At 51.4% G+C, this 19,011-nt stretch overlaps 1 protein-coding gene across 12 annotated transcripts in view; it reads left to right on the forward strand.

The window, feature by feature from the left end:
• The window catches only part of ZHX3 (zinc fingers and homeoboxes 3), a 131,174-nt gene extending 113,412 nt beyond the window's left edge, over positions 1-17,762 (forward strand). For 10 of the 12 annotated variants that reach the window (XM_045444603.1, XM_045444600.1, XM_045444601.1 and 7 more), the window contains 2 exons: positions 7,069-10,102; positions 11,498-17,762. In XM_045444603.1, coding sequence (XP_045300559.1) covers positions 7,243-10,102; positions 11,498-11,508 — 2,871 coding nt within the window. In that variant the 5' untranslated portion in view covers positions 7,069-7,242 and the 3' untranslated portion in view covers positions 11,509-17,762. The remainder of the gene's footprint in view (positions 1-7,068; positions 10,103-11,497) is intronic. The other 2 variants (XR_006703176.1, XR_006703175.1) reach the window with 2 other exon arrangements.
• The last annotated feature ends 1,249 nt before the right edge of the window (positions 17,763-19,011 follow it).

Here is a 19,011-nt window from a genome sequence, read left to right on the forward strand (position 1 = left end):
ACTAGTAAGAAATTCTTGTAAGAAAGTCAGAATTTCAGAAATTCTCAAAAGCACAAAAATACATGCAGGGACAGTTTTTGAGCCATTGCCTGTCATAGCTTAAAAACTAGAGAAATGTGCAGATGTCTGTTAACAGCTGGATTGGTTAAGTAAATTATGATGCACCCATAATTAGAACGTCATTTCAAAGAGCGAGCTGAGGGGTGCGTGGGTGGCTCAGTTAAGCATCTGACTCTTGGTTTTGGCTCGGGTCATGATCTCACTGTTCGTGGGTTCGAGCCCCACATTGGGCTCTGTGCTGACAGTGCGGCGCCTGCTTGGGATTCTGTTTCTCTCCCTCTCTGTCTCTCTGCCCTTCCCCCACTCTTGCTGTCTCTGTCCCTCTCAAAATAAATACACGTAAAAAAAATAAAAGCGTGATATAAACTGTGGACTCTGCCACTCTTCCCATTGTCACAGAAGACACCGAGGAGCAGAATGGGGTGTAAAATACAGCTCCATATTTTGTTGTTTAAAAAGTGGTTATAATAATCTATGCCTAGAAAACATACTTGAAAAACGGACACCAGATTGTTAACACCAGCTGTCTTTGGGGTGAATAGGGACGAATTTTACTTCAGTTCATTGTTTCTGAGAGAGAGAAGTTTCTACATAAAGAGCATAATTTGAAGGAGGAAGTAAAAAGGGTAAATCTCAATGTAAATCTCTATTGCTAACAATTTTTTTACAAAAAGAGAAGGCTACCTGCAAGTTTTTGTTTTGGATAAAGTTGAGATGTACATAGCGTCTGTTATACCACAGGACCGCCTTTGCAGTCTGTTCCAGGGCAGTTTTTAAGAGAATGCAAAGTTGGAAGAGTGGGGATCACTGTTACAGTCGTAGGAGACAGCCCAGTCCTTGGTGTGTCAGATGACCTCCGGGGCCTATGCACCGAGAACCCCAACGTCTACAGTTTCCATACAGACACCCAAAAAAGGGGAGGGGCTTGGGGAGCCCTGCCCCGTCATGCAGTCTCAATAAAGCATACTGTGCCCCCCGAAATAGGAAGATGATTACTGTAAAATATTCGACTATACCCATATCTGTCGAACCAGCCTCATTATAGAAGTCACGTTCTTCCCGTGTGGTCCTCTGTTTGATCTTTCAAAAACCACGAGCAGTATGCCACAATCTCTCCGTGAAGTTCTGTTTCTGTAACTCTGCCAGCTGCTCCCATGGTTCCTGTTCTTACTGATAAGTTGTGGGCTGTGTTTAGGAGGGCAGCCAGACTTGGAGGAGTCTGCTGAGAGTCGCCTTTCGAAACGTTGAGTCCTCCTGTTGAGCTCATTGTGCTTCTAGTTCCTTCCTCAGAATTAAAACCAAAAAAAAAGTTCTTATCTATAATGTAAAGTTAAACACTTTAAGAATTTGATCTATAAACATTTTTTTCAAGCCCCACATGGATATTTTGTAGTATTGAAATGTAGCGATTAATAACTGCAACTTTGCTAATTTAGTGAATTGAGCGGCTCTGAATTCCCAAAGACAGACTTTTCAAAAAGTTATATGCTAGGGGTGCCTGGGTGGCTCAGTGGGTTAAGCATCCGACTCTCGATTTCAGCTCAGGTCATGATCTCACAGTACGTGAGTTCAAGCCCTGCATCGGGCTTCATGCTGACAGCACAGAGCCTGCTTGGGATCCTCTCTTTCCCTCTCTCTCTGCCCCTCCTCCACTCATGTTTCCTCCTCACCCCTCTCTCTACCTCTTCCTCCCCCTGCCCCTCCCCTGCTCACTTCTCTCTCTCTCTCTCTCTCTCTCTCTCTCTCAAAATAAATAAACATTAAACAAATTTTTTTTTAAGTTAGATGCTTTTCTTATTAAAAAAAAATACAAGATGAATTTTCTTTTTTTTTTTTTTTTTTTTTTTTTTAAATTTTTTTTTTTTTTTTTTTTTTCAACGTTTATTTTTGGGACAGAGAGAGACAGAGCATGAACGGGGGAGGGGCAGAGAGAGAGGGAGACACAGAATCGGAAACAGGCTCCAGGCTCTGAGCCATCAGCCCAGAGCCCGACGCGGGGCTCGAACTCCCGGACCGCGAGATCGTGACCTGGCTGAAGTCGGACGCTCAACCGACTGCGCCACCCAGGCGCCCCACAAGATGAATTTTCAAGACAGAGTATAGAAAAGATTCTACGAAGAATGATGAGCATGCAGTTGTCACCCGGACCTTGTCTATGGCTCTTTGGCAGCTTAAAACCTTGCATTTATATCCGCCAGTGTCACTCAGGGCTTGAGTTAGGAGTTCCACGTGGTAATTAGAGCCTCGTTTGTCAGAGCTGGTCCATGAATGTCTTGTGGATGAATGGTTTTTTAGATAATTGGGGCTTTACCCTTTAAGTACCTCTTTTATTGGATGCCCTGTTAAAAATGCATGACAAGTAAGCAAACCCAACTTACCTAAAGGTAAGGTAATGTTGCTAAAAACAGCCCATGGTAAGCATCCACTTGGTGAGCATATGGGTGTTCACTGTAAAATTCCTTCAGCTTGGTTGCATGTTTAAAATTTTTCCCAATAAATACTGAGGGGAAAACAGCATTTTTGAAAGTCCTGCACACCCCTTATTCCAACAATGTTGTGGTTACTCAATGTGTGTGTGTGGAATGGTTAAGGCTGCCGGCTCTGGAGCCAGACTGCCAGGTTCCTGGGCCGTCTCTGCTGCTTCCCAGCTGTGTGCCCTTCAGGCGGTTACTGTCTTCTCTGAGCCTCGCCTTTCTTGTCTGTAAAATGGGAATGATAGTAGTTCCTGCTCCAGGGTTTGTTGTGGGAATGGACTGAGAAGATGTGTATATACGTGCCTCCCGCAGTACTGAACACTCTACACTTTGGCAAGTATGGCCACTCTACCCCCACTACCGTTACGTTGCAGGTACCTTCAGCGTTGACCCCTGGCCCACTCAGAATCGTTACTGCTCTCCTTGGTCATTGACTTGAATGACAATTTGGGGCTACTTTGAGACTTAATTTTCAGTGCCATGGGTATTTTTCCCCCAATCAAATCCATCTTTATGTTGTCCTCCTCCCAGCCTAAATTGCCAGGAATGTAATTTAACTCTTCCTCAGTGAAGCCCAGCCCCATCCCAAACCTCCGTGATGGCAGTGTCTCGGGTGCCTGCGCCCCGTAGACAGAGCTGTGCGCTTTCCTGCCCCTGAATTCTGCTGGCTGCCACCTTCAGGTGAGCACATGGTCTCTTCGTTTGCCCCCGGGGCTGCTGTTCGCTGGTGGCTATGCATTCTCTTCCCTCTCTCCCTCCTCTCCGGCCTTATGTTCACGACCTCTGCTGTTCATCTTTACCCAGGACAGAAAAGAGGACCAAGGTAAATCAGGAAGTGTCACGGATAAATGACGTCACCTGTATAGGGACCTCATAAGTGGGAATGATGCCCTTTTTCTACAGAACTGAGTGCTAGAGCTTTCTGTCCTCCACCTCTCTTGGGTTTGATGTCCTTCTCGTGGTTTTCAGCATATTCACGTTTTTTTGCAATCATCACAACTATCTCAGAACGTTTCATGTTCTTAGAACATTTCATCACCCCAAAAGAAACCTCGTACGTGTTAGCAGTCACTCCTCATTCTCCCCTCAGCCCTTGGCAACCACCACTCTACATTCTGTCACTTTGGATTTACCTCTTCGGGGCATTTCCTACAAATGTCATATAATGTGGCATTTTGGAGCTGCCTACTTGCAGTTACCATGTTTCTGTCTGTGTTTGGGCATTTTAACGGTGCTTCGTTCCTTTTTACAGCATTATAATAAGCCAGTTACATAGACATACCAAATGTTGTTTATTCATCCATCTGTTGGTGCACATTGAGATTGTTTCCACCTTTTGGCTATTGCGATGGTGATGCCATGAGTGTTTGTGTGCGAGTGTTTGTGTGAACATATTCTTACTTCTGTGTATATACCTAGCACTGGAATTACTGGGTTTTCTGGTAACTCGGTATTTAACTTGAAGTTGAAGAACTGCCAACTAATCTACAAAGTGGCTGTGCCATCTTATGTCCTGCCAGCAATGTACGAAGGCTCTGACTTCCCCCCATCTCCACCTGTACGTGTTATTTGTCACTGTGATTGTAGCTATCCCAGTGGGGAAGTGGTCTCTCCTTGTGGTTTTGGTTTCTCACTTCCCTGAAGACTAATGATGTTGAGCACTTTTTAATGCTTATTGGCCATTTGTAGATCTTCTTTGGAGGAAGGTCTGTTCAAATCCTTTACCAATTTTTAATTGGGTTGTCTTTTTATTGTTGAGTTGTAAGAGTTCTTCATATATGCCGGATACAAGCCCCTTATCAGATGGAGGACTTGCAAATAAATTCTCCCCTTCTGTGAGTTGTCTTTTTCACTATCTTGCTGGCAGCCTTTGAAACACAACCGTTTTTAATTTTGACGGAGTCCAATTCACCTGGTTTTTCTTATGTAACTTGCACTTTCAGATATTCTATTTGATGTCCCCAGTGACTTCTCTGGAAATCTGATTTGCTCACTGTGTACAGAATTGCATTATGCTTAGTTTTCCTGATTTGGAATTGTAAAGCACTTGCTTTAAAATGTTTGCCAGTAATAGAGGATGTTAGAAATATTGATACTTGTGGAGGTGATAAACCCATTTCTGTGCCTTTAGCCTCAGGATGATAGAAAAAATACATCCTATCTATGCCCAGAGGTCATTTCACTGTCAGTGACAGTGGGACACTGGAAGCCAGTTCAGTAGCAGGGAGGGTGATTAAGTTCTTAGTGGGACCTTATTAGGCAACTATTGAATGATATCATTAGGAAGCTTAATGAAAATGTTTATGATGAAATCTTCAATTAAAAAAAAAATGAAACACAGGGCACCTGGGTGGCTTAGTCAGTTGAGCGTCTGACTCTTGATTTTGGCTCAGGTCATGGTCTTGTGGTTTGTGGGTTTGAGCCCTGCGTCGGGCTCTGTGCTGACAGCGTGGAGCCTGCTTGGGATTCTCTCTCACCATCTCTCTCTTCCCTTCCCCCACTGGTGCTGTCTCTGTCTCTCAAAATAAATAAATAAACTTAAAAAAAAAAAAAAACGAAACACAAGTATGTGCCTTGTATGACTAAAATATGTGTTAAGACATTTGGACTAGGTTGAAGGGTATACAAAATTACAGGTAGTTTTAGTTTCATCTATTTTATTTAATACTGATATTTTATCTTAAATATCAATTTTAAGGTATTTTACCTAACAATTAAAAATTCAGTTTAAAAAAAGTGCATGATATTTCAAATCAGTGGGAGAAATGGTGACAAGTAGTTAGGTCTGGTGTGCTTATTCTTATCCCACCCAACTTTTTTTTTAACAGGAATTATTTTTTATCGTCATGATCATCAGGGTTAGACTTACAGAAAAATAGTTTGCTGTGAGTATTTAAGAACTTGACTAGAGATATTTTGTCTCTTTACATTTTCATATTAAATCCAAATACTGATGATAAGGTGATTTTGGAATTAGAATTACTATTTATTTTAGTCATTACCAGTATTGCAGTTTGCTATGTTAATAATAGGGGTCCCAGAAACACTTTTCTCATGGCATCTCATGAAAGAATTATAATGATTTTATATGTAAATAAACCAATCACTCCAACATTTGAAACAAATTTCATTGAAAAAAATTCTTTTTATTCGGATTCTGTGTCTCCCTCTCTCTGCCCCTTCCCTGCTCATGTTCTGTTTCTCAAAAGTGAATAAACGTAAAAAAAAAAAAAAAAAATTGAAAAAAAGAATTTTAGGGCACCTGGGTGGCTCAGTTCTGCTCAGGTCGTGATCTCATAGTCTGTGAGTTTGAGCCCCACGTCAGGCTCTGTGCTGACAGCTCAGAGCCTGGAGCCTGCTTCTGATTCTGTGTCTCCCTCTCTCTCTCTGCCCCTCCCCGGCTTATGCCCTGTCTCTCTCTCTCTCTCTCTCTCTCTCTCTCTCTCTCTCTGTCAAAAATAAAAATAAACATTAAAAAAAATTTAAAAAAATAAGTTTATTTATTTAGGGAGAGAGAGAGAGAGAGAGCGCGCAGGGGAGGGGCAGGGAGAGGGGGGGAGAGAGAATCCCAAGCAGGCTCTGCACTGTCAGCCTGAAGCTCGATGTGGGGCTTAAACTCAAGAACCGAACCCCGAGATCATGACCTGAGCCGAAACCAAAAGTCGGACGCTTAACCGACTGAGCCACTCAGGCGCCCTTGAAACAAATTTCAAATGATCAAAGATGTTAAAGTGTTTTGTTTGTTTCTTTTAAGGAACAATAAAGGCACCAAAGGAAATATAAAGGGAAGTAAGCACGATGCTAGGTCACGTGTATTATGCACACCCAAGGTGATGCCACAGTCTGAACTCCTGCACCGCAAAGTGGGTCCGTGGCTCCCCTGGCCCTCTGAGCTTCGGCTTCGGTCCGGGGTACAGCCAGTAACTAGGAGGTGCTCCCCCTTCCGTGGCCTGGACCGGGTGTGATAGGGCAGCAGACAGGGAAAGCCCGCAAAGGGAGGCCCGGCTCCTGTGGCAGCCAGCAGCCCTGCACCCACTTCGCACACTGAGGCTGACTTGGCCTCTGGGCCCGGCTTGGGGGAGGCAGAGGCGGTGTCTTGTTGTCATATGTGGGAAGGCTATGAAAAGAAAAACCCTTGTTGGCCCAAACATTTAAACAAGAGTTACACTAGGATGTTTTGTTCTCACTCTGACATGGTCAGAATTAATTTGGGCGTCCAAAACAGGATTATTTTGTTGTTGTTGTTTGGCTTTTGAATCTGAGTAACTTAATACAAGAACACAGAGGGAAATACAAAACAAAATGCATGGCTTAAGTCTGTCAGGGCATGGACCGTCCCCTGGAACACCCCCAGGGCATTCTTCAGGGCATGATTTTGTTAGTGTTTGGGGGGCTTCACATTCAAGCTGCTGGTGACCTTCTTTGTGAAAAGGCCCCAGGGATCGGAGGCAAGCAGCTGAGTGTGTGTGGGCATCTGAGAAGTGCGTGGCCAGAGCCCGAGAGATCGTAATCACCGTTTTCTCTTCCTCCTTAGGTTTAATAGGAAAAACTTGCCTTCTGCAAACAACTGAAAAAACTGCCCTCAGAAACCGTTTCTTTGGCCCTCATGGAGCAGCTGGAACTTCCACAGTGAGGCCCTGGACAGGACAAGCTCTCTCTCCTGCCACCCGCCCCGCCCCGGCCCCGATCAGCCAGAGCGGTGGTCGCCATGGCCAGCAAGAGGAAATCCACCACCCCGTGTATGATCCCGGTAAAGGCGGTGGTGCTGCAGGAGGCCGGTGTGGAGGCCCAGCCGGCTGAGACCTTGCCTGAGGGGCCCCAGCAAGAGCCGCCCCCTGAAGTGCCCGCCGGGGGCAGTGGGGAGGTGACTCAGATGCCCAGCAGTACCGACGGCACCACACTGGCCAATGGGCACCGGAGCACTTTAGACGGCTATTCCTATTCCTGCAGATACTGTGACTTCAGATCCCAGGACATAACCCAATTTGTGGGGCACATGAACTCAGAGCACACAGACTTTAACAAGGACCCAACTTTTGTATGCACTGAATGCAGTTTTCTGGCAAAAACTCCTGAGGGGCTTTCTCTGCACAATGCCAAGTGTCACTCAGGGGAAGCCAGCTTTGTGTGGAATGTGGCCAAGCCAGACAATCATGTAGTTGTGGAGCAGAGTGTCCCCGAGAGTACCTGCACTCCCGACGTCTCGAGTGAGCCCAACACCGAAGGGACCGACGGACAGGCCGAAATCATTATTACCAAAACCCCAATCATGAAGATAATGAAAGGCAAAGCTGAAGCCAAAAAAATTCATACGCTCAAGGAGAACATCCCCAGTCAGCCTGTCGGTGACGCGGCCTTACCAAACCCATCGGCAGGGGAGACCGAGGTGAAGGAGGGGGACCACTCCTTTGTCGACGGGGCGGTCCCGGTCGGTCAGCCAGCCGCCGGCTCGGCGAAAGCGCCACACGTGGCCAACGGGCCCCCGATGGGAGCGGTGCCAGTCCTGCCAGCCGGCCTCGCCCAGTTCCTCCCCCTGCAGCAGCCACCCCCCGGGCGCGCCCAGCACCACCACCAGCCGCCGCCCACCTCCAAGTCCCTCCCCAAGGTGATGATCCCCCTGAGCAGCATCCCCACCTACAACGCGGCCATGGACTCCAACAGCTTTCTGAAGAACTCGTTCCACAAGTTCCCCTACCCTACCAAAGCCGAGCTCTGCTATCTGACTGTGGTCACCAAGTATCCGGAGGAACAGCTCAAGATCTGGTTCACGGCCCAAAGGCTGAAGCAGGGCATCAGCTGGTCCCCTGAGGAGATCGAGGACGCCCGGAAGAAGATGTTCAATACGGTCATTCAGTCTGTGCCCCAGCCCACGATCACCGTCCTCAACACGCCCCTGGTTGCCAACGCCGGCGGCGTCCAACACCTCATCCAGGCCGCCCTCCCAGGCCACGTGGTGGGGCAGCCAGAGGGCACGGCAGGTGGCCTGCTGGTCACTCAGCCACTGATGGCCAACGGGCTGCAGGCGCCTGGCTCGTCCCTGCCGCCGGCAGTCACGTCCGTCCCCAAGCCGCCCGCCGTGGCGCCCATCAACACGGTGTGCTCCAACACGACGTCGGCTGTGAAGGTGGTGAACGCGGCTCAGTCGCTGCTCACGGCGTGCCCCAGCATCACCTCCCAGGCCTTCCTCGACGCCAGCATCTACAAAAACAAGAAGTCTCATGAGCAGCTGTCGGCTCTGAAAGGAAGCTTCTGTCGGAACCAGTTCCCGGGCCAGAGCGAGGTGGAGCATCTGACCAAAGTGACGGGCCTCAGCACCAGAGAGGTGCGCAAGTGGTTCAGCGACCGCAGGTACCACTGCCGGAACCTGAAGGGCTCCAGGCCTGTGCTGCCCGGCGACCATGGCCCCGTCATCCTCGACCCCGGGCCAGACACGCCCTTCGCCCCGGCAGCCAAGGCCCCAGAGGGGCCCTGCGTCCCACCGGCGGCCACCCTGGCCGCCCCTCCTTCAGCCAGACGGCAGGCCTGGCACCAGACCCCCGACTTCACGCCAACCAGGTACAAGGAGCGAGCCCCCGAGCAGCTCCGAGCCCTGGAGAGCAGTTTTGCACAAAACCCCCTTCCTCCCGATGAGGAGCTGGACCGCCTGCGGACTGAAACCAAGATGACTCGGAGGGAGATCGACAGCTGGTTCTCGGAGAGACGCAAGAAAGTGAGCGCCGAGGACACCAAGAGGGCCGATGAGGGTGCCGCTCCGGAGGAGGCGGCGGTGGCTGCGGAGGACGACGTGGGAGAAGAGGAGCTGGCTGGCGACCTGAGGGTCCCTGGCGGAGACGGCTCCCCAGAAGGGGCCGGTGGCCACGCGCTGGCTGAGCGTAAGGTCAGCCCCATCAAGATCAACCTCAAGAACCTGCGAGTCACCGAAGCCAACGGCAAGGGCGAGCTCCCGGGGCTGGGCGCCTGCGAGCCCGTGGACGGCGGGCCCGGCGAGCCGGCCGAGCAGCCCCCGGGCAAGGCAAGCTGCAAGAAGACGGCCCAGCAGCGGCACCTGCTGCGGCAGCTCTTTGTGCAGACGCGGTGGCCCAGCAACCAGGACTACGACTCCATCATGGCGCAGACCGGCCTGCCGCGGCCCGAGGTGGTGCGCTGGTTCGGGGACAGCAGGTACGCCCTGAAAAACGGCCAGCTCAAGTGGTACGAGGACTACAAGCGGGGCAACTTCCCCCCGGGGCTGCTGGCGGTCGCCCCTGGCAGCCGGGAGCTGCTGCAGGACTACTACCTGAGGCACCAGACGCTCTTCGAGCGGGACCTGCAGAGCCTGTGCGACAAGACCCAGATGAGCTCCCAGCAGGTCAAGCAGTGGTTCGCTGAGAAGATGGGCGAGGAGACCCGGGCCGTGGTGGACACCGGCGGCGAGGACCAGGGCACCGGTGAGCCCGCGGCGACTCACAGAGGGACTGGTGACGGGTACTCGGAGGTGTCGGAGAACAGTGAGTCGTGGGAGCCCGGAGCCCCCGAGGCCAGCTCGGAGCCCTCTGACGCGCCGAGTCCCCAGGCTGCACTGGAGCTGGGTAAGGAGGCCCCTGGGAGTGCAGGGCCATCCTCCGTGGGGAGGGTAGGAGGTCTCCGATGGCCCGGGGGTGCCTGCCATCTCTGAGGCTGCCCCACAGCAGGAGCAATCGGCACAGGATGTGACTCTGACACAGGGTGGAGAGTTGTGTTTTTATTTTGTTTCACGTTTCTCCAAACCTGTGCAGTGGGCGGGAACACAGTGAACCTACGAGGGTGCCAGCTTTTCTAGCCATGTCTTAGCAATCGGAGAACAGGTCAAAGCGCCATCTGAGTCCGGCAGACCCACCACCCCTGCATAGGAGAGAGCAGTGGGGCTATTGAGGAAATTCAACTCATCTTGGCGAGCAGAAGGAAAGAGGGGCTTTAATTGTCCTCAGATACGTGAAGCGCTTTTTTTTAAACGATGAAAGTCCTATAAATTTGTATTTCTTTCTGATTTGTTGTTCTTTCTGATTCGAAGTAATAGAAAGTCATCTTCCTTCTTATGGAATCAAAAGTCTGCATTTTGTTCCTCAGTTTCTCTGGATCATATTTCTGGGATTATCAGAACTTAAAACTTGAGATGATTTTATTGAAGGTAGTTTTATAGCCACAGATAAGTCACATTGTCAGTATTGGATCCTGACCCGAGTTCCCAGCCCATCCTTTCCCTCCCTACCTTTGGGTATTTGTCTCCGTAGAGCCTCCCTCATCACAGGATGGCCAGGAGCGATCAAACTTAGCTCTTCACAGGAGGCTGTGGGAACTGAGGAAGTATCTGGATTCTCAGATTCTCCGATTTGGGGACATTTAGAAGTTGGTTCCAGGACCTGATATTTCCAGACTTGACCTTGTTTTCTTCTGGGCCCCCATGAGTCACTGAGGTCCTCATAGGGAGTGATGGGCCCCAGGGAACAGGAGTGGCTTCACAGGGCTGGTTGCCTCAGGCACCTTCTCCAGCCCTGGGCCTGCCCCTCGGGAATGCCCACCCTCGCTTGCTGGCAACTAGAATAAACTGATTTCGTTTTTTGTTTTAAATTAAAATTTCCCTTAAGTGTATTCTTGGTTAGCTGGAAATAGGGTGGTGGTTACACAGCCCTGTGAATATATTTAAAGCCATTTAATTGTACGTTCAAAAATAGTTAAAATGGTAAGTTTTATGTTATGTATATTTTATCACAACCAAAAAAAAAAAAAAAAAGTGGCTAGCCTGGAGTTGGGATGAATGGGTTTGAGTCACGGTCCCTTGCGCTGGAGAATGGAGGAGTGGCTGGCAGGCAGGAAGGCATTGCTCGTGGCATTAAGAGGTCCCTGGAGCCAGCGGTAGCACCCTGGCACGGCGAGGATCAGGCTGCTTTGGGGGCTATATGAGCGGCAGCTGATGTGGAGGTGACAGGCATGTGTTTTCTCCTCAGAAACGGACTGAATTTGAACTGATGACACTGAAGGACTGGCCAGTCTGGGATGCCGCCTGCCACATGAAGGGGCTCCACCCGACTCTCCGCTGCCACATGCTGTTCCCACGCCCGCCGCTGGGCACACACGAGAGCTTCTGGAGGCCTCGCTGCCAGCCCGGAGCCCACTGCCACCTTGGGCCCGCCACCACCAAGCGAGCCAGCCAGCGGGGATCGCAGAGTCCTCGTCAGTTCTTCCTCCCACAATGTAGGACCTTTCCTTTGCCTTCCAGTGGATAAAATAGTTCAGATTTCATATTCATAGACACAAATCAAGTTTTTAACATATAAATCTGCCTATACACATTTAATAAAACGTCAGATTGTAAACACTTTCATTACATAGAAACTTTGGTTAGCAAGCAGTACATTGCCGTCTACGTCATCTCTGAACATGCCCCGTGTCTCTTCTCTAGAGATCCCTGGGGCCACGCATCCCCTCGGCAGCAGGCCGGGGCACCGCACACTCAGAGGCGTACCTGTGCGCTCCTCCACGAAGGCAGGGCTTTTGAAGAGGTCTCTGCTGTCACGCCGGGCTCGCGTCGCCCTGCGGGATGATAATCTGTGCAGAAGCGCCGGTCCCTGCGGTTTGTACGTGATGGCGCGTGCTCGTCCCGCCCGAAAGTCCTTACAGCCCTTCTCCTTTTTCATGGGCGTCAGAAGCATGGACCAGAACTTTTCGGTTCTCAGATCACCTTAGAGAAACGTTTGTTGTCAAGCCTGATGTACTGACCTATGTGCCCACATTTTTGTTTTTGTTTTTGTTTTTAATCTAGATGTGTTGAGAGTGAGAGGGAAATTGAGAAAAAGGGGGCTTAAAGTGGAAGCGTGCAGCCCCGGCAGGTGGCTTTGGCCGCTGTGGTGTTCAGAGCCCTTGACCCTCACTCACTTCAAGGCTGCCTTTGGTTGGGAAGGAAGACCTGCACTCAGCCAGTAGTCCGAGTGAGAGCTGACAGGATCTGGGACTCCGGAGTTCTCAGAGCTGGGGTGGGCTTGCACGCGGGGGTTCCTGGCGGGACGCCCAGAGTACTCGCGGCCCTCACGCCAAGGGCCTGGCTGGGTGCTGGACATCACCGGACAGGTGCTTGTGAGGATTTTTCAAGTTCTGCATTTCTGTCCCCAAAACTTGGAAACAAAATCTTGGTCTACTTTAGCCTAATCCTCCCATCCGTTTTTTTTGTTTTGAGAAAATCACAGGAAAAGGTGCTTTTGCAACACTGGGGAACTTGCTTACAGAGCTGTACTACATGGTAAATCCTTCTCTCCCCAAGACGGGCTGCTCTGACAGCAGCGGGTGGAGGGTGGGGCAGGCAGAAGGCCCGTCACGTGTACTTCTCACCTTCTGGGGACCACCCGCTTCCCAAAGCACCGCGACCTCATGAGCACGCTCCTCCCGGGCCCAGGCTGGGTGAGTGGCAGGGCCTTTGGGCAAGAAACCCTGGTGGTGGGCTAGGCGTCGTCCTTCTCCCCAACCCCACGCGGGAACTGAACTGCGTGGGGCACTGTGCTGGCTTGGCTCCAAGGACTGAAGGTGGTGGTGGCGCCTCCTGCCTTCCAGGAGAGGGGCTGTCTTTGCCAACCCCAAGCCCTTGAGCCCCTGTTCTTCTAAAGTGTCTTCTCTTCTCCCAGGCCCTGTAGGGACCACCTCTTAGTTGTTAACAAGTGAGTACTTGGCAAGTTTTGCACCCCATGTTTGTGTCCTTTCCATCTGAGTGTGAAGCTCTTTAGCCCCAAGGGCCTGTTTCCAGAATTGCCAAGAGTGGTGAGTGATTCTTCCTTCAAAGAACAGACACCTGGGATTTTTCCTTTAGTGTTTATGTACATGCAGATTAATTTATATATACACATAGATACAGGACAAATACTCACTTTGATACTTTACTCAGAAGATGTACATCTGAGGTGTGCACCTGAGGAATCTAGTGGCGTGTGGGTGCCGGGGACAGTAGCCTGTGTTGAAGGCAGTGCTGGGATCCCAGGTGCGGCTGGGGTGGCCCAGCCGGAAACCATCAGTGTCTGAGACACCACCCTGCGGGCCCCGCTCCAAGTCCTGCACATACTGGCCAGAGGGTTGTGTCTTTAGAGAGGCTTTTCTTGGTTATTTAATTTGTGTTCATATTTCATTTACAACCCAAACAGCAAAACTAAAAACGAATTACGTGGTAGACAAGTTGGTGCAGGACATAGGGACCCCGCCTCGGCACCAGCCTGTCTTTGAAAGGTGGGAAAGCTCCGTCCGGTGCTGCCGCCTGGGCGTGTTTTCCTCACAGATGTTCGCTCTCCCGGCGCCCAGGGCCACCCCGCACATGGCAGGACCGCCCAGGTAAGGAGCCCCGCAGACTGGATGGCTCCTCCCCCCACTGTGCTCTTGGACCGGATTGGGTAGTGGGGTTGGAGCCTCAGACAATGAAAGGTGAAGGCAAGAGAGACAGGTCAGCGAGCGGTGGCCCAGGAGATGTTGCAGCAGGTGCACAGGGCTTTGGGCGCTTGAGGAATACAGCTGCCCCGGCACGCGGAAGCACGCTGGCCCAGAACCGGAACTGCACCCCGTGCGTCGGGCCCCTGTCGTGAGACAGATCACTGCGGTTTTGCACACCGCCGGAGGGTGTCTGCGATGTCGCCTCCATTAAGAAGGCAGTCTGTGGGCTGTAGAGCTGAGAGAGGTGGGACGGGGTTTCCTAAAGTGACTGGTCGTTCCCCTCTTCTCCCGACGCACTTGGACTTGTCACGGTAGTAATCTTTGGTGTTTCTTGTTGCCTGTCTTGCACGTTTGGTTTATTAATATTTTTACACGGAGTTGTAGATCCAGTTTTAATAGGTGAAACTAGATCATCATTCTGATCAGAGAAATCTGAATTTATGATACATACACTTTGCATATTAAAAAAATTTTTTTTAATGTTTCTTTTTGAGAGAGAGAAACAGAGCGCAAATTGGGACAGAGGCAGAGAGAGAGAGAGAGACACAGAATCCGAAGCAGGCTCCAGGCTCTGAGCTGTCAGCACAGAGCCCAACACGGGGCTCAAACCTACGAACTGCCAGATTATGACCTGAGCCAAAGTTGGATGCTTAACCAACTGAGCCACCCAGGCGCCCCTACTTTGCATATTTTGATTACTTATTTGAATTCTTGACTATTAAAGAGCTTTTTGATTTGAGAGGAGCGTTCCCATTTTTGGGAGTCGAGGGTTCCAGAGTGTTGGATGGCCTGTTGGTGTTTGGGGTTTGGTAGCATCATGTGACTTAGAGCTCCTGGCTTGGCCAAGCTGCGTGGGTGACCAAAGCACCAGGACCTGAAGGCCTGCTTTCCAGAAGGACAGGTGCGGGAGCTGGGCAGGGTGCTGTACTGACGGTGCCGTCCGAGCTGGCCGTGGGAGGCTGACCCACCGGGAAGTTTCTGCAGGTTTTCTAGGCTGAGTTGTGGCTCTTATCCTGCACAGGTCCTGTGTTACCTCCCTCTTCCCTCTGGCTCTGGGACATCTGTGCCGGGCCGCCTTCCATGGAGGGTGGGCGTTGGCCTTTCTGGCTGGGTGCTCGCCTTGTCCGCACACCCTCCTCGGCAGCCTGCCTGTGCTGCCCGCTCTCAGCCCTGTTGCCTTGTGTCTGCCTGTTCTCTTCTTGTACCGAGATCCTTGGGTTTGAGCAGCTTTGTCAGTTTAAATGCCACAGTCCACGTGGATAAAGGCACTTTGTAGAAGAGAACCAGCCAAACCAAACCTGAAATTTGGGTTTTTTCTAATTTTCCCCCCTTTTCCTTGCTCAGAGTTTACTCAGGGCAGGTTATTGATTTGACCCACCTTTTGTATTAAGTTTACATTTTCCTTTATCTTATCAATGTGGAAGGCTCAGTTGTAAGCCAGAGAAGAAAAATCCTGTAGATGTGCTAGGGTCCACACAGCTACTTCCAGGCCAGAGCCAGCAGCTTCCTGGGGCAGGAGGCAAACAGGGCTGGGCTCTCCTCACTACTGCCCGGGGCCGTCTCCAGGTCTCCTGACTCCACTGCTTTGCTGAGGAGCACAGGCTCGCCTAGCCTTCTTCCTGCCCAGACCTTGGGGCGCATCTCCGTGTGGCTTGGGGACCGTCTGGCACCTGAGAAAGCAGGGAGTGGGGAGCCGAGCTTTCTTTTGAATGGACCCCTCCCCAAGCCCGGCTTCGATCTGAGGTAACCATCGTGCTGTTTCTCTGGCCACTTAGAACAGCCAGGCTGTGCGACACCAGGGCTGAGATAACTAGGCAACGTCTCAACAAAGTGACGGGTTTTGATTTGGGCCAAGTGCCTGGGTAGAGGTGACGATCATGAGTGCCACCCACGCAAGCTCTAAGTCCCACACGGAATGGCGAGGCCTGTGTTGTGTACCTTGGCACCGGTCATCCCAGGAAGGCAGTCCACCGAGCCACCCAGCATCTGTATGTGGGGGGTGTAAAGTAAAGGGCTCAGGGCATTTGGCCCGGGGGGGTGATCCAGGGTCTGCTTTTCTGTTCTTCAGTCCTGAGCGCACTTGTGAAGACTGGCCATTAACCTGGCTTGTCTTCACCAGACTGGAGATCGGACAGCCCGGATCCAGCAGGAAGCAACGATTCTACCTGCCAAAGTCCGGAGCAGGGGCAGAAACCTGATGCCCGGCACGGCCTAGGCAGGCGCTGGTCACCCCATGGACAAGGGTGGGAGCAAGCACCTGCTGCCTTGACTTTTAAAAACGCTCTCCTTGGTTTGCAGGACCGCCAGGATCCGCAAAGAGCATATGGCTACTGCTCTGCTGTCACCAGCCCCAAGGCTTTAGCAGCCCTCAGCGCCTGGCCCTTGTGGCTGCTCAGGCTGGAGCCAGAAGGAGGGGTCTGCACAGTGAGCAGGGCCCTTCTGGCGGGGGCAGGGGTAGCTGCCTTCTCTCCTGCTGTCTGCTGGGGGCAGGTGGCAAGCCAGGGTACCGGAGAGGGGTCTGAGCGTCCACCTGCCGTTAGTGCCTCTTCTTCTGGAGCCTGGCCCTCCTCTGTGTGCACGTGCGTACCCCTGAGCACTTGAATGTTGATGAATAGCTTTTCCTGGCTAATGCTTTTATAACTGTTGTTCCTTTCCACTATAAGTGGGTGACTTAGGAGTATTTGGAAGAAGCATTCGGCTGGAGCCGAAGGTAAATTGTCCAGGGTAAAGACTGTTTGGAGTCCCTGAATATAGAAAGCTACAAGTGCGTGGTCTTTCCCAGGAGTCAAACCCCAGAGTAGATACACTGGTGGAGGGTAACAGTCTACTCACGTGGTAGCTGTTCTGTCACTTGTGTTTAAAGAGAGAGATTGTCACTCATCCTTGGTTCCTGCCCCCATACAGTGACCTCATTCTTGCAGTTTGCTTGAAATGCTGGTGGGGCAGGAGTCCCAGGCTATGTGGAGCTGGCTGGAGGGGGAGCTGGGCCGCCCTCAGTACGGACCCAGCGTGGTCCTCGGGCCAGGGGAGAAGGGGTGGCCCGTGCAGAGGCGTTCCCGCGCTGCCGCGCCATTTAGCTGTGTCGGGAAAACCCGACTGTGCCATAATCGTTATTACGAAGAAAACGCCAACCAACCTTCCCCTCTCCCCTGCCGGCCATCGTCCATTGAAAGTTAACTGAGCACAGTCTTTGTGGAAGTCAGGGAGGTTGCCAGAGCTGCGGGGTCCTGCCTGAGAGTGCTGATTCCTGGTTTTCTACCATCCATTTACCTTCTGGTCTTCGGAGTGACCGGAGGCCCTGGGAATGGCTGGGGTGCAGTCAGCTTTAGTGCGCCTCCCAGAGAGATGGCTGAAAGACGTGGTCACCTTGGTGCTAAGAGACAACTGCCCTGTTTGCCCAGAGGCAATATGCAACTTCACCAAACTATACAAGAGGGTCCCCTGACTGCGGTGGCCAGGAGTGAGACCAAACCAAGGGGGCACACTCTGTCGGTCAGGCCTGGGTAGAATGGGAGTTCTTTATCCAGAGTACGTGTTTTTAACAGAAAGCCGTAACTCGCCTTCAGACAGTGGCTATGCTGAGGTGGGGGTGGGCTGTCCTCTCTGGGCTGCCTCCAGGCCTCACGAGGTCCCCTGTGGGGATGCTGCTATTTCTAAGATGCAAATTGCACATTTCCTAGATTTTGTATCTGTGGATTTGGAGAAGGGAGGGAGCAGGGACAAACTGCATATACAATTTGATATGGGCCGAAATGGTACTTCAGATCTTTTGATTGTTCCTAAATAAAAACGTAAATATGTTTCACATCTGCTGACTTTATTTTGTGGGGGAGCCAGAAAAACTAGAAACGTTTCACATCTGATTTATTCAGTGGGCAAGCCAGATCTTAAGCTTGGATGGATGAGCAAGGCCGTTCCCCTCAGCCCGCTTCAGGAAAGTTCCTCTCTCCGTCTCCCACGCTGCTGTGTCCACAGGCCTGGCTTCTGTGTGACAGCACTGTGAGGTTTCTAGAATTACGCTAAACAAAAGGCAGGAAGGAGTCAGACTCACAGTCATCGGGTGTCTTGTGAGAAGGTGCTGGGAAGTCCTTTTCTTGTCCCTTCCCCCACCCCCTCCCGCCCAGTGAGGAGAATGTGCTCAGAAGCAGAGCACTTTCCTCTTTGCTAAGGGGGTGCCGGTGAATCGGTTAAGGATGCGGAGGCCTTAAAAGAATAGGATTTTTTTAAAAAGCTTAATTTCTGGGGCGCCTGGCTGGCTAGGTTGGTGGAGCATGCGACTCTTAATCTCGGGGTTTTGAGGTCAAGCCCCACGTTGGGTGGTAAAATCTTTTCTAAAAGCCCAGTTCCTAAGATTCAGAGCAAGTGAATCTTGCTGGGGTGACCCCGAGGGCCTGTGACAGGAAAAAGGGAGCCCAGACAGAAAATCACCTGGGGCAGACACATACCAAGGCTGGCCAGTGATTCTGGTCCCAGGTGGACACCGGGGCCTGTTCCTGACTTGGTCCTTCTGGAGGCCAGCTGAAGTCTTGGGAAAACAGCTTTGTGTTGAGTAAAGCAAGAGCAGCCCGGTGTGGCAGCCTGAATGCCACACAGCTGAAGCCCGGGGTGAGTGCAGACTCGGGCAGGGGCTTTCTGGGACACAACTGTGGGCAGAGTGGGCAGTGGCAGCCCGCTGTGGGTGGCTGAGCTTCCTGGGGGCACTTGCAGTGGCCTCCGGGCAGGAAACAGAACCCCTGCCTGACTCCTGGGCAGGAGTCCCCTGGGGATCATCAGAGGAAGACCCAATGAGGAGTCTCCAGCGGAGACGGGGCTTGATCTCTTTAACTGAGATGTGAGGAGGCAGGAACTTACTCTGTTCTGTGAGCTACTTTGGTGGGATAACCAGATAGTGCTTATGATGGTTTTTCCCTTCTAAAGAACAGAAATGGCGAGAGAGGACAGGCTCAAACTTAAAGACAAGTGAGTTTTTAAGGAGCCCCAGCCTCCAGATGATGTTCAGGATGTGTCTGGTCAGGAAGGGGGGGGGGGGTCTTGTGTCCACGTGCTTGTGGCCACA

The sequence above is a fragment of the Leopardus geoffroyi genome, chromosome A3 (assembly GCF_018350155.1).
Source record: "Leopardus geoffroyi isolate Oge1 chromosome A3, O.geoffroyi_Oge1_pat1.0, whole genome shotgun sequence".
NCBI lineage: Eukaryota > Metazoa > Chordata > Mammalia > Carnivora > Felidae > Leopardus > Leopardus geoffroyi.